The following is a 27,783-nucleotide window of genomic DNA, read 5'->3' on the forward strand; positions in this document are numbered from 1 at the left end:
TTCCTTTCATTTCTTTCGCCATCTTTCTCGCTCTTTCCATCGTGCTATATCGACTGCGTATCGTACAACAATCAACGATGTACGATGTCGTATTGTTAGCATCGTGTCGCATCGTCGTCATGCTCCACTAGTTCCGCTTGTTATAGTCACGCGTTTGATTTATCAGAGAAGAGTCCATCGAAGTTTTATCGTAGCCGGAGCCCTCTCTTATCCAGGTGGTCTACAAGATCGTTTGCTGGATCGGACTGGCTCGAACTGGATTGGGGCTGTTGGATCTCGAGATGTCCGGGTTACTTTGCTCGGTCGTAGAAGGAAATATATACTCGCAAATTGATCCGCGCGTATTCGCGAAATAATCGTTTACGCAGAAGCTACGGTTCGAACGCCGGTTGCTGCCAATTCTTTTCATCAAATTGTAAATGTTAAACTTCTGACGCATTTTTATGCCAACCAATGCCTGTGTTTCTGCAATTATTAGTATCGTTTATACGCACAACCATGACCCAAGCAGTATCTGCTTGTACGTTACGCGATGCCAATCTTTTTTCAGCATTCTTTAAATAGATCGAGATTCGATACTTATCCATTCGGATTACAACCCTTCGCCTACATAGCGTGAAGATTCTACGGAAATTCTATCGAAACTGAAACGTTACTTGCGAATACTGAGCGGATAACGTAACGCGTTACTCAAAATCAATCGATTAATTAACATCTTTACGCTAACTGTTCACTTTTCCATGAACCGAATACGTAATTCCATTTCTCGTAGTATTGAAAAAACTGATTAATCATCGATAGGATATCATCGAAAAAGGATATCGTAACTTTAAGCATATGCGACCTACGTATAGAAAAGGTTGCTTGATTCAAGTAGATTTCCAACGTTTCGAAATATTTTGCACGATATTTTGTAAAATAAATAAGAAAACTGACAATCGTGATTGAAATTTGGTACGAAAGCAAAGACAGTCGATCCTCGCGACACGTGTTATTTTATAGTGACGCTTTTATAGCAATGCAAGCTTAAACTTTAATCCTTTCTTCCTCCACCAATCTTCGCAACGCTGTAACACGTCTTATGTGCTACGGGACGTCACGTTGTAAGTCAGTTTTCTTCGGTTTTCCTCAAAGTGATCGTTCCTCGAGAACTATCGTTGCCAATATGGGCCAGTTTCGACTAATTCTGAAACCAGTCCCGAAAGGTGAGATTTAATATCGAACCGTTTCTCAAGTGAGCGCTACACTAAACATTATTTATAAACGTAGCCGAGGACTCTGTCGATGCAACGCTCGTTGCGATACGAATTTAAACTATCCGTAATATGAAAACACGAATCTATTAAACCTTCTAACAATATCGTTGAAACAGTTTTATCGTATAAAATGTGTCAAGCCGAAGCGAGAAAATGTGTTTTATTATATTTTACTGGCATCCACGACGCAGTTAAATACGGTTTCATTACGGAGCATCAAGTTCCAGATGAAACTCGAATCAGTTCTAGATCGAGTAGGTTTCTGCCAGTTCCAAATTGAGTTTAATTTAAACGCGCGTTAAGACGCTTAAAATGCGTGCCATTATCTCATCTATTTGTGAAACCGTCTGTTAAATCGATCGTATTGTCACACGTACGGGCAAATATGTTCTTAGGTTACAACAGCCGCTTTCTTATCTCTATAAATTATCGTTTTACAAACGCTTGAACAAATTCCAGCCTGTCGATTCGCACGAGCGTTTTCTGTTTTCAACGTTGCTTTTCTGAAATTTTCAACAGAGATTTTGCTACCTTCTCGTAAATACGCACACGCGCACATATGTACATATATGTTTGTTCTATATAATAAAAGGTCAAATAACAAATTGCGAATCGAAAATATAGAACAACGTAATGTTACGTTTAAAGCTTCGTCTTCGAGAAAATCCCGGTTGAAGGCGTTTAGTTAAGTCTAGTATACGCGTATGATAAATTTCCAAATTGTCTTTCTCGGAAACAAAGCGTCTTGCGAAATACGTTATTCCACGTTCTCGACTTATTTTCACGCGTAGGGTGACCTCCTGCCGTCTACTTTGTCCTGTCCAGTCTGGAATTATATACATTTACGTAACGTATATATTTTGTAAACTTTCTAACTTTCTTTCGACTCGGCCGATTGATTTAAAAGTCATATCTAAAAACTTGTAAAAGCGCGTGTTCTCGCGTAATCAGGATTAGCATTATAAAGAAATTATCATCTTTTGTTCACGAATATATTCGCCTATGAAATTAGTATGTACGTACAGTGACTAAATGCACGCGTTTACGAAATTAATACGTTAATTAAAGCAGCGAGCGTGACGAGATATCGTAAAAATTATCGTCGTTTGCACGGAAAAATTTTCCATCGAGAGGTTTTTCCCGGATATGACAAATGCCTGACTGTGATGTAGTAATACTTTCAAGCGGATCAAGACGTGCGCTGGTAAACACGACGAACGCCGCGTGTCCGTCTTTTATGAAAGAACAACCTAAACTCGCTATACCAAATTCCTTCTGCTTTATTTAGAATCCCCTCGAAAACGCATAAAACGAGCATAGCGCTTGGCCATGTGTACATAGAAACTTTAAACGCGTAACCAAGCATAAAGTTGAAGAGGCTTAAACATTTATCTGCAAGCTTGTCGCGTTGCAATCGCTCGTCAAGCGCATCCCTCCGAACGAAAATATTTGCAACACAAATTTCTCGTCCGATTATTATTAATTAATCTGGAATACGTATCCGCAACGAGTACTTCCATCCACGCGAGTAATTCTTCTTCGACGTTGAACAAACGTTAACCGGCGATCTAGAAGCGTTTAGGTGAACCATCTCTTTTATTCGGTTTGTTTTTTCTACGCGAACAGGTCTTTGCCTTCGAATCGAACCTTCGCATTCCGACGAATTCAATGACTGTAACTATACAAGATAAAAGAGGCACAGAAAAAGCAATAAAAGAAACTCTAGCTACCGTTTAAAACGTAAGAAGGACATAGCGAAGAAAAAAGGCTAATTGCCAAACGTAGGCGAAACGAAGGACGAGATCTGAATCGTTTTCTCGGCTATTGAACCGATAGAACTGTTTTCCCATCAACCAGGACCTTCGTCGGCCTTTTATAACCATAAATACTAAATTCGTGGTCAATTAAATTTATAGACTCGCATTTACATTCACGAATTCCATTTACGAAAGAGGCTAACGATTTCGAAATATTGCAATATTTTCCTCTGTAAATGTGTAAAAGATTAAATCGACGAGAAAGTTGTTTCATCGAAATACGAATTTCAACTTTGCCTTATTAACATTCTCTGACATCACAAAAAATAACCAGTCGTCGCGCTGTATGTATGCGTGTATCTCTTTCTACATATTCGTCAAAGCTGTCAATTACCGTTCGTCCGATAAAATTGCCACGCAGAAAAGTCTCTATTCGAAGGATTTTCGAAAATGTGTCAGCTTCAACGAGAAGATTATCCGAACTCGAAAATCTCCTCCGCTCGATATCGCCCCACCTGAAACATCTCGAATCCGAAGAACCGAAGCAAATATGGAGCGCGTCGAAGGGAAACGGACATCTATCTGTCTATCTATCGTTTCCTAAGGCACGAGCGCCAGAGAGGCAAATTTTTGGCATAGTGACCTCGCGCGCGTTATGAATCATTCGCGAAACTACTCGGTGACAAACAACGCGACCAGTGGACTTCCTATTTCCGGCGCAGCTAATTTTAATGAGCACTCGCAAATCGCAAGGATTCCTCCAGCGGGCAATTTCGCGTTACTGGCAACGCGTCAAACTTCCGCATATCCGGCCTTCGCGGTACCTACCCTCCGCGCGCTTAACATTTTCCGGATATTACCACTCGGCCTGATCGAACGAGTATTTCTGGCTTGTCTACAAACGTGTGCTCATGATCTCCATTATACGACCAGGGTTGGAGGTTTCTAGGAAATTTAATCTCGATTAAATCGCGTCATCGAACAAAACTTTGACTCTAATGTCCAGATTAACCGATGACACGAGAACGAGAATGGCACTCGTAATCGACGCGGTTATTTTTGCACGCTGTTATTATTATGTCAGAGTTACTTTATCAAATAACTTGTACGAAGAAGCAGAAAGAAACAACGCTGTGTTTTATTAACATCGATTTAAAGGATAACGAATCGTTAGATAGAAACGACGATTCTACTTTATGGAAAAAGGAACAGTCGATCGTCGATATTCGTTTCATCCGATCGTGGCATGAAAATCTTGTCTGTAACGCGGAATTTCCGATATTCACGTCGACTTGCGTAATGCTAGCCTCTTTGGTCGTACGATATTACATACTCTTTCACGTTATTTACCGCATAACCAGTCAGTAATTATTATCTCAGACGAAAAGAAGGTGTGAGATCTTACGCTGTAACCTAATTGCCGTTCATGTTTCCAAGTAAACAGTGCAATGATCAAATAATTTTCCATTACACAACCCACGATCAAGCCTGTTCGTTGTAAGTAACGTAATAGTTACCGAACGAATCCATCGGCCTGGGCGGTAACTTGCATGCGCGATGTCAGCGTTAAATAATTATACTCTGAATTGCGTTACAGCGGATTAATTACGTGCAATTGCAACGATGAATAAGTTTAATGAGCGAGATCGCAACCGACCGGAGACGCGCCACCAAAGATACGTATCGTCAACTCGTGAGAAACGAACATAAAGGATTAACGAGGATCGTATGATGAAGACAAAGAGGAGTTGACCGGAGAACTTGTGTAAAAAAAAAAAAAAGAACAGTTATCGTCGAGTGTGATCGAGGACAATACTTTTGACTTTCAAACGATAATGGACTAGTACGTATCAGTTTTAACCGGTAAAACAATCGACCGTTCTAACTTACGACATCTCTCGTTGTCCGGTAAATGTATTCGTGGCGACCGATGGAATCAGACAACTGGTTTTTAATTGGTGACGCGCGTAGCGACGATTGAACTCTACGAGGTTTGAAATGAGTCTACCCATTGACAAATACGATAATTTACGGCTCACAATTTGGCAGCAGTTGAATCGACGGTGATTATCAACAGATCGGTGTTCGTTTCAGGTGAATTTTCCACTTAATTTCTGTGTGAACAGATGTTGCTTCGAAACGATTTTTGTTAATTTTCTAAATGCAAAATTCCTTTCCATAGATGTATAAAATGATAAGTAAAGAGATAAAGACGAAACGGTTTGAATTATCGTATCATCTATAGCAATAGGATTTCATCGGATTTTCCATTCACTTTGCACTCGGCTAATTAAATTCGAACGCAGCACGTAGTAACGCGCAAGTAGCAATTTGTAAATATTCAAATTCGTTGAACTATAGCGACGGCACACGAATGTTATTAAAAGTTTATGAATGAACGACGGAATAAATTAGCGACCAAACGCAACACTTGTCACTTTCTTGTGCAGACGATAGACTATAAATCTCAATTGTTTACTAAAAGGCTTAGACTGTCTTTCGTATACCCGATGTTCTTATCGTTTCTCGCATCTAACAACGATAACCTCTTTATCAATTTAGGATAATCTGCCCTATCTCATTTATGACGTACGAATTAAATAATCACGGAAGGAAGTTTTATTTAAAGAACGATATTACGTATGGCGGACTAAAATTTGTTGTAACAACATTATTTTTACATTATTTTGCACAAAAATGGCAGTGACCTGTCATAAACCATAATATTCCTCACAGCCACGTTTCCATGGCCATCTGTTCGTCTGTAATTTTCTATCTGTAATTTTTTAATGGAATTATTCCGTTCTTTCAAAAAAGATTGTAAACGTCTATGTTTATCGAAATGACTCGTGTACGTTTGTATAACCGCATTAGCTCGGATGACAAGGGGTCGGCAAAAGTTCAATAAATCGCGGCGCCGAGTAAAATTTCATCTCAACGAGTGTTTTGCTTTACCACGATTCTATCATCGCTTCGTCGTCGCGTGAATAATTCTTCGTACGCGACAATGTTTAATCACTCCAAGCAATGGTCTAGCATTCTTGCAATTTATTCTCATTTCTGGCAATAGTTTTGAGCAAGGCAACGAATGGAGACGTCATAAATATCGTTGTTAACGACTTAAGTGATGAAGTCACGGCTAGTATATGCGAATCACTTTGCTAATAAAAAAAAAAAGTTACTGGCATGTGCATCTTTGTGCAGAAATCGGTTCTGACCGGAAATATTCGGTTATTTTCTTTCTGCTTCGAGCCACGCTCTAACGTTCTCGTCCATCTTCCATCGTGTTAGTTGTACGGCTGTACGTACTTGAAACGTATCGTGCGAACGCGTCTATATCGATGCTTGCACGAATTTTACTTGATCTCTGTAGCTGAAACATCCTTTACGACGGTACGTTACGTTTTCAGGAAAAAGGGAACGTGGCCAAAAGTATCAAAAATATGCCAATTAGTGGCATTCGTTCTCAGTACGAAGTTAATCGTATCCTCTGAAGTAACTGTGTGATACTTGCAAGAGGCGAGGATCGTCGTGAAACGCAACGATCATTGAAATAAAATTCTATTTTTAATTACAACGATCGATAGACCGTTGATTTCTCAGCGTCGATTTTAATCGATTCGAACTTAATTCCTTTATAAGCGAAAGCTTTGTAACACGAGTATAATAAACGTAGATGATAAATATCGGCAATTTGAAGGACCGGCAGGCTGTGCAACTAAAAATCGGAAGAAGACAGAAATTTAATCAGCTAAGTGGTCGATATGCAGTTAATTTTGATTATTTTATAGTCACGTGGTAAGATCGACGCGCATGCAATTTCCAAAAAGAATTCTTTAATTCTATTAGCAACCGTTGCTGGAAGATCACCACCTTTATAGTAAAAAATTATTCGATTCTTTATTCGTTTCTTTTGTATAAGAATATCGGAATACGAGGAAAATGATGGCCGTCAAAGACTTGGCAAATTCTGCGTCAAGCAATCAATTTGCATTTTATTAGTCAATGAATTTCTTAAGACAATAGACAATTGGGATTCCCATCGTTGGAAAACGAAAGCAATGAAACGGTTATATAAAACTAGTCGTTACGTAGAATCAAAGATGAAAAAAACAGTTTATTAAGAAAATTATCGATCGAACAGTACACGATCGGTTAGTTTTGACAGACTTTCTGTCTATCAGTTTCAAAGAAAACCAAGACGTTGCGTAATTGATTCGAAGAGTAACATTCCAACGTTATGGCTATGTTCGAAACAGTTAAACGGTCGTAAAATATTAAACACTAGCTTCTATACTTTAAACATTGCCTGCGGAAAATTCATTCTCGTGGAGGGCGATTTTGTCAAGAATCGTTTGACGTCCCCAGAAAATTTCGCAGACGGAATCTATCGGAACCTGAGATTTAAAGAGACACCAGATATACAGAATTACATTTCGTACCGACTACTTAATAAAAAGTTCTTTCGTTTGCAAAGATACATTGGAATAAACGATAACAAAGCGTGACATACGCAACTATGTATTATCATGGAAGAAAGTAAATCGACGCTATCAAACGATTAGCATAAGAAAACAAAATAAGGTGTTATCGAATGAAAACGAATTGCATCGCTATCAGTCAGACATACCACGAAACACATCGCGATAAGTCTAGTTTAGTAAATGTTTAACGCTCCCGAAATTCGCGAGATTGCCCTCCGCTAGGCCGGATGTGTTGCCCAAACAACGGTTTCCGTTCAAGTAGCCCGAACGATTTAGAAATCTAAACCAGAGAGACTGTGTGCCAGGATAAACTAAAAAAACTCGTGGAAAGATAATCAACGATCGGTCTTATTCCATGATAAATAATTCTATTACGTTCGTGTTTCTACTATGGTTCGATAACGTATCGCTTCAAGGTCGGCTTAGAAGCGTGGGTGTGTCTCCTGTTAAGGCGCAACGTCACAATTTGCGTTCATAATGCTTCATCCTCCGTCTAGGATGTGTAGAAATTTATCGATTGAAAGTAGAACCAGGTGTTTTATGGGTAAACATCTTTATTCGACAAATAAATTCTGTGTCCTGCTGCTTTGTATCAAAATATTCTTCAAAACGAACAGGGGATGAAAGATACGCGTTTCAGACACGTTATCCTTTCCATCATCCGCATCTCGAATATCATTCACGGTACACGTAGAAAACTAATGGATGTAAATTATAAAAGGTTTATTCGAAAATGTTTAAGACGTTTACTCTGTTTTAAGTTATGCCACTATCAACGCCAACACGCGATAACCTCGAAAGTTTTAAATGTCGTTTTTACGTTCAAATAACATCCTACGATATTTGAAAATGAACCCCCATAAATTTCACAAACAATATTACTTTCATCGCATATCTCACTTACGTTCGAAACACGTATCGCGAAACGATCCACGTATTTTAAACAACGCGACAACAACAACGTGTTTATCGAACTTTCGCCTCCTGTCTCTCCGTTGATATCTAATTAATATCCAGAATCTTTTTACGCGGTAGAATCGATATATTTTATATTGCCAGTGGAGATTTGCGAAACACAGTTTACTAGCTAGTTAACTAATTATTCCTCTAGCATGATAATAAAATAAAATAAATAACGTTCCGCAAATAAGACAACATTCGAAGCAAGCAAAAACATATTTGACAACTATATTTAATATCTTTATTAGCATAAATAATTGGAACCTGCGTAAAGATTTATTTCGCCCGATAAAATGTTGAAACAGGTACTTTACCTCGAACACTTTCTTTATATCTCTGTATACTACGCGAATTTTGTATCTTTTCGCGTCTTTTAATTAACCTTAAACGCATAAAAATCCTCACCTCACCGATAACTGGTCTCCTGCGTCCTAAAACGAACTTCAAATATAAGAACTGACGATCTTTCTCTGACCTTAATAAATCCGACCTTACGATAGTACCGTATATAAGGAACAACCCTAGAAAGAAGGAGCGAGGTGAAAGGGTCGGATCAACGAAGACATTCGGCTCACGAAGAAGTACTTCAGTAGCACCCTCGAAAAATGTCAATCACTCCGCAATGCCCAAACAACCCTAAGCTGCCAGGGAAAAAAGAACCCTCTACGCGGTAAATCGAATCCCGACTCTCCACTTCCACCCCCTTCTGCTTTATCCTTGATCGGATGTGACACGAGCCTCGTCCTTCCTGTCTTCATCTCGAGATCCTAGGGAAGTTGGGCGACGCCGATACAACCTTACTAATTGATACAGAATCGATTTCGAGGTATCGGGTCTTTGACTCGTTCGCCAATAAACCAAGTTTCTCCTTCTTCTTTCTGCGGGCGCGTTATTCTTTCGCGCGTTTGCGAAGCCGAAGCCCCCGCGTGTGGACACGCGTATGACGTGTGTTACACAGCGTTGTGGTGGCGGTGATATACGCGCGCGCGCATACCACCGCGTGTGTATTTAAGTAGATGTGCACGCGTGTGTTTGAAAGAGTTTTATGGGGAAAGGGAAGCACGACGCATGCTTCCTTCCTTAATGTCGGCCGGCTCGAGGGATTCGAGTGTTGCACGGTGTGTTCAGTGGCTCGCGTTGGATCTCCGCTGATCGGTCTTACCGTCGCCGAGTGGATCGCGTGCGATCCGTGAATCGGTCGATCGTGTTCCTAGGCTCCCGTTTCGATTGCCAGCCTCGGCATCCCGTGAGTGACAATTCCGTTTTGCGATCCGTTTTCGAAAGGATACCCTTTCTCTCTTTTTTTTTTTTTTTCTCGTTCTGCTCTCTTTTTTCTTCTTTTTCCACGCGTTTCTGCCATAGATCTTGTGCACTGTGCTTTTGCATGATCGGATAGATCGACGAGTGTGCTGTGCTCTTTTGTTCGTTTCGTAAACCGTTTGGAACGTGTACGTTCAATTTTTTTCATAGTGCATGGAGAAATGGTGGAAGTTTGAACGCCGGAATGCTTCGTTTTTTTTCTCTCTCGTGAATTACGGCTTGATAGAACGTTGTCAAGTGAAAGGGATATTGCAGCTTTTTCTAATTTTGACATAATCCATCGTAGATCTAACGTTATTAAGATATTTGAGAAATACCCGATATAGTGGCTCGCAACAGGGTGAAAATTGGGTGGAAAGTACGTAAAAGATACGCGTTGTTCTTTATTCGTTTTTTATACACGTGCAAATCTCTTATGGCTACGTGGACAGGTGTATGGTGCTTTTCTATCGCGACAGTTTGACGTAATTTATCGATAAGTAAAATGGCGTTGTTCGTCTGAGAGCGTATCTCGAGGTTTACATTTGAAACAAGAATTGTCTACGTAATTAGACTTTTATAATTAATCCAAACATGCGTAATGTCTTTTTAGGATCGTAAAGTATAACGTAAATAAAAGAATAATCGAGCGTAAGAGGAAAATTCAGTGAATTAGTCTTAATCCCGAGTAGGAAAAAGTTACGTTATTTTGAAAAACATAGAAAAGAAATTCACGTATGATATTTGGGTTAATGCCATTTTACAAGTTAGTTTACGATTCCTAATAAATATTGAAATCTCTTTTACGTTGATTGATTTATTAACTCAGCCTAAATCTTATCTCTTGTTACGATCAAACGATGTTACACATTGCGTAAAGTGTAATTTTGGATTACTTTCACAACGAAGAGGTTTACATATTAGATGTTCATACTGTGGGACAAGGTAACTTTGTGATGCTAATTTGAGCCATTTATGTTCGCTGTTTGATTCTCAATAACTGTACACTGTAACAACGTGAATATTGTTCTAAATGAAAGTCTTGCCTCTGTTTGTCGCGAATATTTTTAAACTCGCTGTTATATATTATTATATTTGATTACATTTGAAATATTATAGCGAAAAGAATCGTCACGTTCGTTGGAATACAATTCTTCATTATCAAATCGTGACTCTACTTATTTTATATTCCGATTATTATTCTATAAAATTGATAATAGCGGTTTATAATTAATATTCTAATAATAACAATGAAAATGTAATAAAATGAGCAACGCTGCTAAAATAAATATACCAGTTCATCCGAATTTACACGGGGTTAGTTCGAACAGAATCCTTATACGCCCACGCGATCAGCGATACCGAAGTCGAACGAAAATTATGGAGGAAACGAAAATAGAACGATTTACCAAAGAAAAATAAGTCCATGTTACAGTGTTAATTCTTATTTCACGACGTTTCGTATACAACTTTGAAGTTGAGTTGCAGGCGTACGCACTTAAACCAAGACTCGAAACTAGTTGAGTCCACTATAAACCCTCCAACGTGTCTGTATACAATGTATACAAGGTCGTACATACATAGAGAACGTAACGTAATCAAGAATTTTTTAGCGTAAACTGTTATCTGCGTGTTGCTAAACGCAGAGTTATGCTTTCGAATAAGAAATCTCGCGAACTTTTTCCTTGCCACGGTATCCGTGAATTTTAACCCACATTTTAACTCCAGCTTCTTCAAATTTTAATTCCAATTGTTCGTGTCTTTATGTTACCGTAATTATATCCCTCCCTCGAATATTATTACCGCTATTATTTATATTATTACTGTTTCCACGTTCTCTTCCATTTATTCTATACTTTTAAATTCTTATCTCTGTATCTATATTCCGATGAAATTCGAAGAAGACCAGACAAATTTTAAGAATATCATGATTTTCTATCAGTTCCATCTACCAGAATCAACCAAATTTCCGATCGGTTTTGGTTCAGACTCGCTTATTTTTATTCGACTCGGTGCTTGACATTCGGAAGCCAAGAAACTCCAGCATTTGTATTCATCGAAACAAACGTCTTCATACGTAATACATACGTAAATTTGAAACTTCAAAATTTTGATAGATTAGAATATCGACGAAGATAATAACGCGGATAGATCAAGTTTAGATATTTTTCAGTGAGAAACTTCCCGGCATTCTCACGTAGAAATATACAGCAAACCGTAGATGATATCGTTGCTACTGCCGAAGTTTGCCTTGAATTTCTGACTTGTTAAATAATGCTTTCGAACGGTACAACACTATTTTTATCTGTCGTGCTAGTAATCAGCAACAGTTTGCGAGACAAAACGATACGGTAAATTACGATTTCCTCGGGAAGACCTTGCACTGTTTTTGCAATATTATTTCCACGTATGATCGATCATATCGATGATTAATTATCGATTTTACGTCGCCGATCTGTCGCAGCTTTTCTCTTTTTCGTTCTTTTTCAAATTTCATTAAGGAGCCGATCAAATCGTTAGATTGTCGCATAAGAAAACTTGTTTCTTCAAAGTTCGAATTTATCGCATCAATATCATCCATTAGAAATTTCCTATAAATGACACACTTATTAAAAATCCTAGTCATTGCACTATTACTCCGATTGATTAGATCGCATTCCTTTCCAGACATTCGAGCTCAGCACTCCATTGTTTTGATAAGAATTGTGAAAACATCATAGAAAGGGATGATAAAGTCTCTTCGATCAACATCATTTAACGTTACGTTATTTTCGTTCACGCTTACTGATTTTATTCGATTATTCAGTTCGACCGCTGCGAATGAATTTGAATTGATCAGTCGATGCTATCGTTCCATCAAACTTGTAACAATTATTAATATTTATGGTACAGAAGATGTATGAAGGGAAGATCGTACAAAGAAAGTGAATTACGACGCAACGATACAGATTGTTCTCATGTTCCGTTTGCAGTACAAAGAGAAGCACAATCGAAAAGTTGAAACGACAAGCAACGTCGAGTTGTCGATCGAAAGAATTTTATAAAGCACAAAAACAATAGCGTAACAGTGTGTTGGAAGATTAATCAAATAATACTCTTTAGAGATTAAGTTTGAAGATAATTCGCTATTATCTGTTGCATTTCATAAACATTGAACTAAACCTTAATTACGTTGGAGTAGTATAGAGATATATTTTATGGAACATAAAGGAACAACGGCACTCAAATTAAATTTAACGCAACTGGCCAAAGATACATACAAATTATCCTTATTTTGAAATATGTTCTATTTCTCTATTCATATTTGACGTTCGCGTTCACGATCACGGTCATGGGCACGGACTGTTTGGCAAAATTCTAGATACCAAACTAGAAACCCGCAGCAAAAATGTGTCGAAAATTTATTTGCTTTGGCATCGCACCGCAACGCATCACACGATTCAAGGTAGATGTAAAAGACGCTTACCGAATATACGAAGATACAGAAACCATATGATACCGTGCAGTTATAACTAAGCGAAGTAACAAAATTAATAAATGTTTTTAAATGGAAGATCAATTCGATATTAAGGATATAGCGTTCTTAAAAATTTCTCTCGGACGAAACCTGCGTGATAAATATCTCGTATCAAGACGAGTAACTGGCACTCGATACGGTAATTCTTCCAGTATTATCCAATTCAAAAATTATCCATGGTAATTTCAAATGACTCACCGTATGCGTCATCATATTTTGAGTTTGCTATCGTAATGAATAAAAATGTGCAAATGACGCGCAAAGATATGCGTTAAAAGTAGCGATAATGTTGCTTAATTATTCGCCTGCGACACTTGCGTTTCAATATATACAACAGGCTGCATGCCGTTTCAAATAACTGAACTAATTACGGACGCTCTTTAAGCATTAACTTTTCAAAAACTCGAGTACCGTGTCGTTTGATAGCGGTTAATTATTTTCGAATGTCGATTTTACCTCGATCCTTCGCGTTCACGCGACCAACTTGCATTCGAACGTGGTAATCGATTTTCATCCCCTTGCTTCTATATGGAAAATCATTTAAAACTGTGAACGAAGCTACGCGGAGGAACAATTGTCCTATTTATAATAATCTTTGTACGCGTCGATAAATTATTATAAACCTCCTCTAAACCACCTCTAAGACCACACCTCGTCTAAACAGGACTTAGAAACGTGTGCTGGCGTTTATTGGCGCCAGCCTTCTGTTCTCAGGACAGTTTTCTGAAAACGTAGTGTCAATATTCTCGGTAGGGTCAGGATGAATGAAACTCGAGTTTAGCCATTCGCGAGGCGTTACGAATTCCGGGATCATGGCCAAATAGTTTCGAGAGAATTTCTCGCGACGACGCAACGACGAACGGAAGAGGCGAAGTATTTCGCGAGGGCTCGAACGCTTTCGCTCGAACTTGCAGGCAACGGATGCGGCTTTCTTCGAAAATCTATTTTTCCGTCGACCTCCGCGCACACGCGACTCCGCTTTCTGCCTCTCTGACTTGACGATCTTCAAAAATACGCGAAGGCTACAAGGATGAGCGGGTAAACAGGCGGCGGAATCAGCGCGAGTATGCGCGCACCGTCCTGTTTCTGTTTTTTCATCTCTTTCATTATCTTAGGGGAGAAGACAGCTGGCAGATTTGAATAATCGATGACGAGGAGAAACGGTGAATCATGAGTTCTTCGACTCCGACTGATACGTTTTTCTGGTTGATCGATGGCGACGCTTGGAACGCGCGGAACGTTGTTCTTCGACCCTTTCACATTTTCCTCCTTCAAAAAGATAAAAATGGCCGTAGTATATAATGTTGAAACGATTGTTCTTCGTTTGATATAGATACGTAGATTTTCACAGAGCTATAATCTTGCAAATTTTCGCGTTAATACTCGTCGGATGTTAAACAGGAAGTACGATAATGCAAGGATTTTCTCAAAGAATGATGCTAATTAGAGAATATTTTTCACGGTATTCGTATTACATGAATTTGCACGTAGCGAGTCTACGCCGTAGAATAAAACGCTCTTTTGATTTTTCACGCGTCCTGGAAACTCGATTGATATGTTCACGGTAGCGAGTAAGGGTTAAATTTGGAGTTTCGACGAAACGCGAATTCCTTTCCAACGATTAAGTCGATTCGTTAAGTGCACGCGCTACGCGATATTACAGGAACATTTCAATTTTACTAATTTCCTATTTCCGGGAATGATAATAAACTTATCGTCGCACGCTCACACTTTGGCACATTTATCATGACAGTTTGCCAAATATTTTAGATTTCACAGGTGATCATATTTTCGTCACTCGAACGACACGCACTCGGTTACAATTCTACTGGCATTGTCCCAGCAATCTGACAAATCTTTTATTAGATTTCTACAGAATGTACATCAACGGCGTAAATTACGTAACATAAAATGATCAGGATCTCGGTCAATTTGTCAAACATCTTTCTCACCTTTATCTGCGTCTATTGTGTAATACAAGTATCTCGTTATAAAGGCTTATAATTGAAACTAAAAGCGCTTTTTCCTTATCATTGCAGATTCAACGAGACGCAGTTGATTTGTACTTAAAACTATGGATGATGAGGTGATTAGTGGAGGCCAAAATAACAAGAGATCACCAATGACCCTAAACGTTAGCGGGTTGTGGGACGTCGTGCCACGATTAGATCATTATAGGTATGTATATGTGTGTGTGTGGGGGGGGTGCGAAACTATATTGTAAAAATAATACCTGTATGCGTTTATTCGAAGAAACAGAGAAAAAGGATTATAACATCGAATATAAAAATAAATCCTCAAGAATTCTGAAAAGATGCACAGTGACCCGTTGAAAATAACGCTACGCGTTTAGAATCGACTTTAAATTAAAGGATACAGCGTTCTTTGTCCGACAGGCGACGATTTATTGTAATTTTACCATTATTATTGTCCCAGAGAGAAAAGCTATTTCTATGTTTCACAATAACGTGTACGTACTTTTTCTGTTTTACGTTTAAGAGATTAATGATTTTCCGATACTTTGTTGACGAAACGAAACAGTTAATTTCTCAATATCGGTCGGAGGAACGTATCTCCTATCTAATTAACTATTTCTTGCAACGTTATTTAAAAGCCCGTTTCCTCTAAACGAGGAAATAATTTGCTTTTTTTTTTAGCGACACAATAAAATTACTTGGTTATCCATCGATCGTTAAATTGTTTCTTTTACAGTTAATAAAAATCATTAGACATATTTAATTCGCAGTTTTCAAAGGTCTCGCCGTTATTTTCTACGGAGTAATATGTCATTCGAACAAAGATTCTATAATTCAGATTATTTCTGTAACAAATTAAAGTATGTCGTTCTTCCTATCAAATTTTCATCTTCAAAAATTAAACAATAATATGCTTTCAACAAGGTTGGAACTCTCGACGTCTATTTTAGTATCACCTACTACGTACTTGCCTCCTACGTGCTTTCCTCTCAGTTGCGACAAATTTTTTCCCTGAGATCGATTTTCTCGCGTAGCATTTGTCCTTAATGTCTTTGAAAGTTGACAGAAAGTATACGACCACCGAGTAGTGGATATCTCGGATGTTCTGTAATTTCTTTCTATGTAACTGCAACTATGTAACTACAGTCTTGTAACTACAACTACAATTTGTAACTCTTATTAAATTAAATCTTAAACGCTTGCGATAAAGCAATGGATATACTTCTGGAAATAAATCATCTCGTTCGAACTATTATTTGAACTATTGGTATTATGATAAAACGCAAGAGATAAAAGTACATTTCACATCGTATGGTATATTTCACGCTACTAATGATACGTGGGAGATCTCGTTAATTATTCCATGATTTTAGGGGTACTGTTCCCAATTTCGTGAAAAATTCTCCTGCCGAACATTACCTAATTGTCCATTCCTCAAATCGTTCGACAGTTTATCCTAACTTAATTAGCCGCTGTAGGCTCACTAATACCATTACCGAAATTCACAGGCACGTTTCTGTTTGTAGATTGAGTCGTCGTGCTAAGAGGCCATCGCTGAGCACCCTGCACGAAGGAAATCTTATAAAGGTAAGATTGCCACACCCTGTAGACATTTGTCGTACTACCCTTCGTTTCTAATATCATCGAATGCATCGAAAAATATCTCGTAATCGTTGAGGTTCTCGCATCCGTGCGTTAATTATTTTTCATTCGTAGAATAGAATACGTTCGATGATAATGTGTCTCATTGATCGCACGAGAATTCTGTGGCAAAAAAATCTGCAGTTTCCAAAGTATTATAACGGGAAGACGGAGTCACCGTTAAACGCGAACATAAAATTCTATAAATTTCATCTCGCGACAGATTCGCCAATTTTTCCGTTCCTCTTTTACGTCATAATTATTCTTTATAATATATTTCCATCGCGTTTGTCTCCAAGCAACATAAAACGCTATATTATTAAATCGCATACACGTCATAGTTATTAACGATGGTTGCTTCAAATATTATAACAGAAAACGCTTTAGCGCAATGTGAATAAAGGGGATGAAATAGTATGGTCGGCTTCGTGTTTCGACATAATCGGAAATACGTGAATTTATACACGTCGGTGAAGTGTTAACAACGCGTGTAGGAATATAGGTCACGTATCCCATTTGCAAATGTGCGAATGAAACGCGCGACAGAGAAGGGATTAGAAATGCAAATGTAACAACATTCATTAGATATATATATATATATATATATATATATATATATATACGTGCAATTCTTCGTAGAAACCGAGTATTTTTCATCGATGATTCACAATCGGTTTAAAGAATCGTCGTGTTCCTTAAAAGACCCGAACAGATCAACTATTCTCTCGTGTTCCTCCGTTTCTCATTTACATTTCCATTGTACATTTAAGATAACATTCCTGTCGAGTGCTCTCTAACGAACAGGATAAATGTATTTTCAACACGAAGAGAGTTAATTGCCAAATATTATACGAGATACTCCAAATTCTTAGTTCGACGTACTGTTTTCGAGGAAATGAAATGAACGTTGCATAACGCGTGCATTAGAAGTGATAAAGCTAATCTCGACTCGTCTCGTCGTGGAGTCAAATAACACCCGGAGGAGCTGCCTCCCTCGGCAAGGACGATCGAACTCATAACGAGAGGCGTGAGGGAGACAGTATATTAAGTTTACACAGCAGTAAATACCAGCTGCGAGAGAAATTAGAAAAGATATCAATTTTGAAATGCCCGCCTTTCTCGAAGGTCATTGTAATAGGTTTGATAATGAAACGCGACATAATGCGTTTATCCGATTATTATTTATCCATATTTTTCTTCAGCAAATTATTCACGTTAAGAGATTATCATTTTTCGGGTACAAAGATACATTCATAGACTAACAAAATTTGTCTTATTTATCTCTTTTACATGTTATATCGAATTGTAGGCAATTGTTGGTATCCTCTACGTCCATGTAAAACTACTCTCAACTCTCTGAACTCTCTGAACTCTCGAAACAATACGAAGATCGGACTCTGTATTTCCAAATCCTCTTGCGAAAACTATCGCATACGTTGCAATCTTCAAAGATAAACAACGATCACATACGTACAGATTATCACATTGTCCATCTATCTCAATATTGTATTGCATGAACATCGGGGGCATATTATTGTGTAAACAAGACGTCAACTATGCTTATTTATTCGTAATTCTTCGAATTCGACTGCAACATTTTAGGAACATATTTTCCAAGTGCTGTGCCATTGATTTATCAAAAAAAAAAAAAATCGATTTTTCAGTCTTGTTGCACGAGAATTCCTCTTTAACTGAAGCTTCTGTGAAAGATATTAAATTTGAGAGAAGTAAAATGGAAGTCCTAAAATGTTCGAATTATAAATTAGTTAATTAGTTAATTATTTAATATTTGGAAAAATTCATCGAACTTCGTTGAATAGGAAATCTCGATGAAACTATGTGCGATTAGAATTTTATAGAAAAGAATGACACCTCGTATACACCGATTTAACAGAAGGCAATAGACAGATAAATTTGGAAATTTCAGGACCCAAATATAGAGGCTGGTCAAATCGGAGTAACTCAGCAAGGACACACGGGAATAAAACTAGGATGGATCCAGGGTGTCCTCATACCATGTCTGCTCAATATATGGGGTGTAATGCTTTTCCTGCGGCTGTCATGGGTAGTAGCACAGGCGGGCATACTGCAGAGCATCATCATAATCGGAATATCGGCAGCTGTCTGCGTCATCACAACGCTTAGCCTGAGCGCAATTAGTACTAATGGGGAAGTAAAGGGAGGTGTGTTACGGGTCCCCCGTTCTTTCTCGTCCTCTTTTTTCCTTTTTCCAAGGAGTGGTGCCATGTACTTTGTAGTCGTTACATTCGCCTCGCCAGAGTCGAACATTGACAATTGGTTTTTCCACGAAGTGGAAAGTCGTCCTTGAAAAATAACCGCGCGATATCCTAGTTGCAACGATTTGCCTATAAAAAAAATGCAAATATGTACATTATGAGAAATTTTCCACTGATGGATCTCTTTCTATTCTAATATTTGTCTTATCCACTTTTATGGAATACCGTTCCGATCTTATTAAAACCGTCAGAATTCTAATACGAGCCATCATTTTCAAACTATATGTTTAAAGAAACTAGATTTTCAATATTTCAATTAATGTCGAAATTTTTCGTACGTAACATGCTGTAAATCTTAATTCGATAATCTAAAAGCTCTCAGGAGAAACTTCTATCCTCCTCACGAATTTCATTTCCCCCCCATTTACTACCATAGGAACGAAAGAAAATCGTATTACTATATTTCTAAATAAATCGTTAAGTCCAATGACGTATAAGTTGAAATTTCTATAGGTGGTATATATTTCATCATATCACGGACTCTGGGAGCGGAATTTGGAGCCTCGGTAGGAATCGTTTTTGCATTTGCAAATGCAGTTTCGGCATCGATGAATACCATTGGTTTCTGCGACTCCCTGAACGATTTGTTACGAGAGCATAACATGCAAATCATTGACAATGGGGTAAACGACGTTCGAATCGTTGGAATAATCGCGTTGATCGTTATGATCATGATTTGCGCGATTGGAATGGAATGGGAGTCAAAGGTATTTATTTTATGTATTTCAATCGCGATAGAAAAATTAATCGTTTTCGTGTGTCGTACAAGTCCGTGTTTTGCTCTGCTGTATATGTAAATAATTTAATGCTTATAATTTTTTTAAGATGTTTGATAAAGCGAGTTCTTTCAGGCTCAAAACTTCCTTATAGCCATCATCATCGCAGCTATTTTCGATTTTCTAATTGGTACTATCATAGGACCTAAGAATACGACGCAAGAAGCATATGGATTTCTTGGATTTTCCTGTACGTCAAATACGATTACTTTATAGGAGTGTATTACACAAAAACCTATTTATACACTATTATCTCTAAACGAATCGTTTCTTAAATTCTCAGCTGAAGTATTCATGAACAACCTGGGCCCGGATTATCGTTTTTCCGAGAACAGCAACCAAACGTTCTTCTCCGTGTTCGCCATTTTCTTTCCATCTGTAACGGGAATACAAGCTGGCGCCAATATCTCCGGCGATTTAAAGGATCCAGCGAGCAGCATACCGATCGGAACACTTCTTGCGTTGCTAATCTCGATGCTCAGTTATGTCACTTTTGTCTTCTTCGCTGGTGGCGCGGCCCTAAGGGATGCCAGTGGGCTTGTCAGTGCAAATGATACCATCGTAAGCTGCATTCCGAACGTCAACTGCACTTACGGATTACACAACAGTTACTCGGTACGGAATTCCTGTGAAACTATTTAAAACACATTAACATTAAAGCGTTATCGAATATTAAAATCAAAACTATACGGAGAAAGAAATTAAAATGAAATCCGACCAAAGTGAAAGTTGGAAAAATTGTTATCGTCTATCTATTTAAGTTACGAATTTATCACTCGGCTGACTTTAGTTTTAAGTTTCGTATTTCTTAAATAGATCGCAGAGCGAGCCGATTATTATTTTTCTAAAAACCTCCAGCGAAAAAATGTACAGTGTGGTTTTACATTCTTTGCTCGTAGGTGATGCAACTTATGTCGGTATGGGGTCCGTTGATCTACGCCGGCTGTTTCGCGGCAACCCTCTCTACAGCGTTGACAAACTTGTTATCGGTACCACGATTGATACAGGCGCTGGGACAAGACAGAATTTATCCGGGTTTGATTTACTTTAGCAAAAGTTACGGGAAACACGGTGAACCTTATCGTGGTTACGTGCTCACGTTCTTCGTAGCAGCGTTGTTCCTCTTGATAGGTATCGACAAGTTTGCAACTCCCGATATTAGACTTTTAGCTTTTAAATTAAAATAGCGAAATAATACAAATCATCTCACTTTTCAGCAAACTTGAACGTGGTCGCGCCTCTAATCTCAAACTTTTATCTGGCATCGTACGCGTTAATTAATTTTTGCACCTTTCACGCGGCGCTTATTCGGCCGCTTGGATGGCGACCCACATTCAGAGTGAGTAACCAAAGTAAAAAGATATTTTACGAGCACATCTTGAATAATCAGTGGCTATCAAACAAGGAGGGAAATTCAGTGAAGCTTCTTTTTTACAGTATTACAACACCTGGTTGTCTTTGTTCGGTTTTATTACATGCGTGTCCATAATGTTCCTCATTGATTGGGTGACTTCGCTGGTCACGTTCGTCATCATCTTCGCATTGTATCTGATAGTGGTGTATCGGAAACCAGACGTGAATTGGGGTAGCAGCACGCAAGCACAAACCTACAAGACAGCACTTTCTATCGTTTATCGGTAAGAATATTATTATAATTCCATTATATTTCTTAAGTTAGTCAAATTCAAATATGTACCATGTACGCGATGTTACCATTTCGTATAGACACGTTTAAAGTGCGCTATTTACCAATTTTATCTGACGTCGTACTTTCTATTTTCAACTCCCTCGCGATATAACATAATACTCAAATGTATGTTCAAATTAAATGTTGCAGATTGAATTCTATCGACGAACATGTCAAAAATTATGCTCCACAAATTTTGGCACTGAGCGGAGCTCCTGGCGCCAGACCAGCGTTACTGCATCTGGCAAATCTCATCACGAAAAACCATTCGCTACTGATTTCCGGTGAAATACACCCAGTACGTGGTTTAAATAAGTGGATTTAGACACTTTAACTTTTAAACATTCCTAAAATACTGCGTTTCTGATCAGTCGCTGTAACCACATTTTTTCAACCAGTTATTTTCTGATGATATTTTTATCTTTCACTGTCATACTAGCGTTGTGAATCCAAATTGGATTTTCAAACATTCAAGATTAAGAAAAACGACTTTCGTCTCTTTTCAGACTCGTTTATCGTACCGTTTACGATCGATGCGACTGAGAAACGGTTATGCATGGTTACATCAACAACGTATAAAGTCGTTCTACCATGTAGTGGAGGATTTAAGCTTCGAACGGGGTGCATCAGCTTTGATGCAAGCAACAGGTGTCGGCAAGTTGGCACCGAACGTTGTTTTAATGGGTTACAAAACACACTGGTCAACGTGTAACCACAAGGATCTGCAAGAATATTTCAATGTTCTTCAGTAAGTCAATTAGCGTTTATCACGGTGTCCACGATAATGAGAATATAACGAAACTTTGTACCGTTTCTAGTAACGCATTCGATCAGAAGTTAGCGGTGGCAATGTTGCGAATCGCGGAGGGATTAGATTGTTCGGAAGTTGCAACCGCGAATGGGGATGACGAACATGGTGTTTTAGCGCAAAGTAGCTACGATTTGACTGGAAGCACTTTGATGCACGTGGATAGCAATTTGTCAATGTCCAGCCAAATTCCAAGGGTGCAAAGCGTGCCAACAATAGGTATCTATGAGTTCGATTGATCAGGTTATGATTAGATTCGTTAAAAAATCATTTTTCCTTTTTCTTAGCTACTTTTATCATGATGTTTAGCAGCGTTCGAACTCTACCTGGAATTCTTCATTTGAAATTCATTATACCGATCGATATAATTTTGTTTCAGGAACGCAATTCGTGCCGGTAGACGCTCCGCAAATTGTTAGAGATTCGCCTACTCACGGAAGTGCTCGTGACCATTTGAAGAACAAACGAAAACACGCGATAGAAAAATTAATGTAGGTGAAGATTAATTTCAATGAGCATCTACAGACGTTAAGCGTTACATCTGTATTTTTGGTAATTGTGTTAATCGGAAAATGTTATTTTATATTTTAAATTACCTCTACAGGGAGAAACGGCATGCAATGACACCGGTTCCTGAACGCTTAGCGATTTTCCAAAGAAAGCACAAGAATGGTACAATCGACGTGTGGTGGTTGTACGACGATGGAGGTAATTCATAAAATGTTTACACGTGTCTACAATCAATATCACTAATCGATATATTTATCTGGTCGTGTTTAATTAATCTATATGATATAGATGTCTTTCTATTTCATCTAAATGATTTAATCAACAAAGTACCTTTGACTTATTCCATATACCAGATAACTGAATGAGATTAATATTAATTTTCGAAGAATAATCTTTCAATAATTTCAATAGTTTCGTATTAAAAACGTATCGCTTTTGTATCCGATGCCTTTAACAAAAATCTTCAATGAACCACGTTACTTATTCTAAAATATTTACTTAATTTCTCAATTAGGTGTACTCATTTTTAAGTGGTAGACATTTTTATTCAACAGGTTTGACGATTCTTCTTCCGTATATAATCAGCACACGCTCGAATTGGGAGCATTGTAAAATGCGAATTTTCGCTTTGGCCAATCACAAACAAGATATAGTGGCCCAGGAGAAGGAGTAAGTTAAATGTCCAAAAAAAAAAGTATGATTCGATTTAGATTTTATATACTTATAAATAATCGTATAATCGAGTAGATTAAATACAACTGATTTTTTGTTCGTATCTTCAACAAAAAAATTCCTTAATTAAAAATAGCTTTAATTAGAAATAATCCATGTGATCATCGATCATGTATATTAATAATTTACAGAATGGCCGAGATAATGGCAAAATTCAGGATAAGATATACCAGTTTGAAAATGGTAGACGACATAAGCGTTCAACCAAAGCAAGAAACGCTAGATTTCTTCGATAAACTTATATCTGACTTCCGAAAAAACGAGCCTGACAACACAGGTATTTTACCAGATTACATATACATATTTATCCTATTTGAAAAAAGATCATTTATTTATTATGAAGGAAATATATCAGTATGATCATTTCAAACGTCAATAATTATCAGGCTACTTGAAATGATAACTTCAATATCTCGTTGCAGAATGTTGTGTAACAGAAATTGAACTTCAGTCTTTAAAAGATAAGACGTACCGGCAACTCAGACTGCGAGAATTATTATTGGAGAATTCCAATCAGTCCACGTTGGTTGTAATGTAAGTGCATATTTTACTAGACGACCTACGAAATTAATAAACGAACAAACAAGCAATTATTAACAAATGAACTTGTTAAATTGCAGGTCGTTGCCAATGCCAAGAAAAGGAGCGGTTTCAGCCCCACTGTACATGGCATGGCTGGAAGCTTTAACTAAAGATATGCCACCAACACTCTTGATACGCGGAAATCATACTTCTGTCTTAACGTTTTACTCGTAGTTCACCGACATTATTCTTAAACAATAATATAATTTTAGTATCTAGATGAATTTACGTTGAATAACATCACGAAAACGTCTACGCAATTAGCAAAGACATCTTCTGATGTGGACAGACAGTATTCGGTATATTCATGCCAAAAGTTATATAGATACTATGATCTGTTTTCGTTTTTATACAGTATTCATTAAACGTCAAGCCCGGTGGTACTTGCTGACGAGATTATTTTAACGTAGAAATGAAAGACAACAATATATGGGACTATCAATAAATAATAGCCTCATAACTTTGATACTTATAGGACTCTAGGACGCGCTAATGAAGAATTATACACTACAACTATTCTTAGAATGTATTGTATTTTGAAGCGTGGAGATGTTTTATTTAGTTAGCGATCAATGACTTTTATATGATAATACACACGATTATCTTTAACATATACTATTAATACGACATATAGAACAGTAGACAGATAAAATAGAATTAAAATTTTCATTGAATACGATGGACTTCTTAAACATGCATTGAACTTAATGACGTATAACTAAATAATTTAACAATAGTATGACGTACTTCATATGTTAACGTCTTTTTAACTGATCTAAATGTATAGTATTATACTTAAGCAACGAAGGAGGAGATATTTCTTACTTCTCATCAGTAATATATTTTTTCAATATAGAGCTGTGTACCTACTTAAGAAAATTCTTGTTACTGAAATTCCGATTCCATAGAAAACTTATATAAATGCTTAAAGATATGATTCACTTATTTTTACAAAAGTATTTTCTATTTTAAATAATACGATACTTAGTAATACAGTACTTAACTATTATTGATCATTAATTATTATCGTTATTACTGATGCTCGAATAGGAAATATTCTTTTTGTTTTCATATAACTTTTAGTTACGTATAAACAAAGTACAGAACAAAGCTTAATTGTGAATTGTTTTAAATCACGCCTCATAGATTATTTAATTAACACTAAAATAACGTAAATAATTTTCAGTACTGAACAAGTTATTATTATACTTCATTCTTTAATTTCTAAATTAATTAATTTCTAAATTAAATCAACGATTCATTTTGTAAACATAAATTCGATAATTTTTCTGTATAAACTTGTAAATGAAAATTTGTTCACAGTAAAATATTACTGAAATGCACCATTTGTAAATATGAAGATAACTAAAAAAAGAACAATTAGTAGAAGTAAGTCTATGAAAGCTTATAAAATGTTTTATTTATTTTGTAATGCATTTAATGACATTAAAAAGATCTATCATTAGTTATAATAAATTCATTGTGATTTTTACATTCCTGAATTTATATAATTTTCCTTTCTAATGATATCACTTTATGATTTAATGATCCAAAAATATACTAAATTTTTATGTACAATGAAAAATTAAGGAATTATAGATATAATTCAGGAATCAGTGCTTCGTGTTCGACTTCTCCCATTGAATGAAGATGTTCTATAATCAACATCAATATTATTATCAATTATTATTAACCGATCTGCACAACATATACATAAAGATTTTATATTTAAAACTTTTAAAGAAAAAACAAGTTTGTTTCATACAAAAATATTTTACATCAGAATTATAGTCATTTTAGCTAAGTAGCTCACTTGTTACAATGAGTTTCAAAAATTCTAGCAAAAACTGGCTGTATTTGTTCCAATATATCACATGTTAGCATTCCCCTTTGCTTTATCTTATATGCAGATGCATTACATTCTCTTACTAATCTAGATGCAGCGTAACTTGCAGCTATTGGAGGTGACAAAGCACTTTCACTACTTCCAGCGCAAATAGCCCACCACCAAAATACAGCCAACGCGCCAGATAGTAAGTCTCCTTGACCTCCGCATCTTCTTCCAGAACCTGCTAGTCCACATGACACAGCTTCTGTACCTTTATGTCCATCTGCAATTACATCCTTCGCTCCTTTGTGCAAAATTACTACATTTTTGCCAAATGCATCTGCCAAATGTTTAACATCGTTAGCTTTAATCATTGGTGTAGGTTGAACATTTTTGTCCAGTACTCCTTTAACAAGACGACTGAATTCCATTGCATTAGGAGTAAGAACTACACCTGGATACTCTTTTATAATATCAGGCTTTTGGCTAATTAGAAATAATCCATCTGCATCAATTACTAGTGGCTTTTTCATATCACGACAAATTGAAATTAATTCAACAATTGTTTTAAATATTTTATCATCTCTACCAAGACCTGGTCCGATAACGATTACATGCAAACGATCAAGCCATGGTCTTACTTGTTTAATCGCATCGTATTGATCTAAAACTGGGTGAACAATAGGTTCTGGGCTAAATGATTTCAAAGGAATGCTTGCGTCTTTCACACAAAATATGTGCACTAAGTCACATCCAGTGCGAAGTGCACTCATTGCTGCATAATATGGAGCACCAGTATATTCGATACTACCACCAAATATTCCAATTCTACCATCTTGTCCTTTATATTTGGTATTATTCAAATTTGGAATTATTTTTCTTATTCCTTTTAACATACGCTCATCAACTGACACTGATGTAGCCATAGTGGAAACTAATGGGCACTTGACTAAATTCCTGTAGGCAAACTGCAAAATACCAAGAGCCATTCCTCAATTTAAGAGGTTAATCTTAATAGTTACTTTCCTCTTACAGATGATATAGATAATGATTGATGCGAACCTTTGCTAACATATATATCTCATCATTTGTTGCAAAATACATATTTTTCAGCAACATTTATATATATAATAGATACAATATATATATATGATAATAATAGTGTATATAAATAAATACATTAAGATAAAAGAGATAAATACTAAAATACAATAATACCTGCGATGTTCTTAATATCTAATTGACAATATATACTGTTTTTGTATAGCAATTATTAATTGATTCGAAATCGAACAATAACACAAAAACACAAGATATGATAAAAAGTATCGATAACCTAAAAAAGTAGATTGTTCTACTTTATTCGTATGAAACTGCATATTTTTTATGTTTTTATGCCTAAAATACTGATTTAATAATTTACCTAAACACCTTTTGAGTTTGTTTTGTTACATAGAAAAAGCAGGATAACAAAAACTGAAAATTTTTAAGCAAGACAGTACGAAAGTATTAACAAGTGTACAATTGAAAACTTTAAAAAACAATTGTCACTTCGATATCGGCCATTAACTATTTGAAACATTATGAAGATTCGTACGTTCATTTATAAAGAGGGATTAAAGATTTCGAGAATGAATATAATTGATAAATCACGTCTATATATAAAATAATAC

At 36.9% G+C, this 27,783-nt stretch overlaps 2 protein-coding genes across 7 annotated transcripts; one reads left to right on the forward strand and one right to left on the reverse strand.

Moving 5' to 3' along the window:
• The first annotated feature begins 1,113 nt into the window (after nt 1-1,113).
• On the forward strand, nt 1,114-25,774 carry NKCC (sodium potassium chloride cotransporter). 3 transcript variants are annotated; one of them, XM_069124725.1, is made up of 19 exons: nt 1,114-1,205; nt 15,313-15,451; nt 16,776-16,836; nt 18,818-19,073; nt 19,641-19,894; nt 20,039-20,153; nt 20,247-20,578; nt 20,863-21,094; nt 21,181-21,302; nt 21,401-21,600; nt 21,801-21,948; nt 22,157-22,398; nt 22,469-22,677; nt 22,838-22,949; nt 23,063-23,166; nt 23,523-23,637; nt 23,832-23,977; nt 24,123-24,234; nt 24,321-25,774. In XM_069124725.1, the coding sequence occupies exons 2-19, from the start codon at nt 15,348-15,350 to the stop codon at nt 24,454-24,456; spliced, it is 3,000 nt and encodes a 999-aa protein (XP_068980826.1). In that variant the 5' UTR covers nt 1,114-1,205; nt 15,313-15,347; the 3' UTR covers nt 24,457-25,774. The 3 variants fall into 3 exon arrangements, with proteins under 3 accessions (XP_068980826.1, XP_068980825.1, XP_068980827.1); XM_069124724.1 differs by lacking the exon at nt 1,114-1,205 and adding an exon at nt 9,492-9,703; XM_069124726.1 differs by lacking the exon at nt 1,114-1,205 and adding an exon at nt 10,056-10,139.
• Naxd (NAD(P)HX dehydratase) lies at nt 25,512-27,730 on the reverse strand. 4 transcript variants are annotated; one of them, XM_069124759.1, is made up of 4 exons: nt 27,534-27,730; nt 27,329-27,446; nt 26,096-27,078; nt 25,512-25,937 (listed from the first exon to the last, which is right to left on the reverse strand). In XM_069124759.1, exons 3-4 carry the CDS (start codon nt 27,034-27,036, stop codon nt 25,889-25,891), a joined length of 990 nt encoding a protein of 329 aa, XP_068980860.1. In that variant the 5' UTR covers nt 27,037-27,078; nt 27,329-27,446; nt 27,534-27,730; the 3' UTR covers nt 25,512-25,888. The 4 variants fall into 4 exon arrangements, with proteins under 4 accessions (XP_068980860.1, XP_068980858.1, XP_068980859.1 ...); XM_069124757.1 differs by lacking the exon at nt 27,329-27,446 and having other exon boundaries at nt 27,534-27,727; XM_069124758.1 differs by lacking the exon at nt 27,534-27,730 and having other exon boundaries at nt 27,329-27,514.
• Nucleotides 27,731-27,783: the final 53 nt, after the last annotated feature.

Source organism: Bombus flavifrons, chromosome 12, assembly GCF_040668555.2.
Source record: "Bombus flavifrons isolate JBK064 chromosome 12, iyBomFlav1_principal, whole genome shotgun sequence".
NCBI classification, from domain to species: domain Eukaryota; kingdom Metazoa; phylum Arthropoda; class Insecta; order Hymenoptera; family Apidae; genus Bombus; species Bombus flavifrons.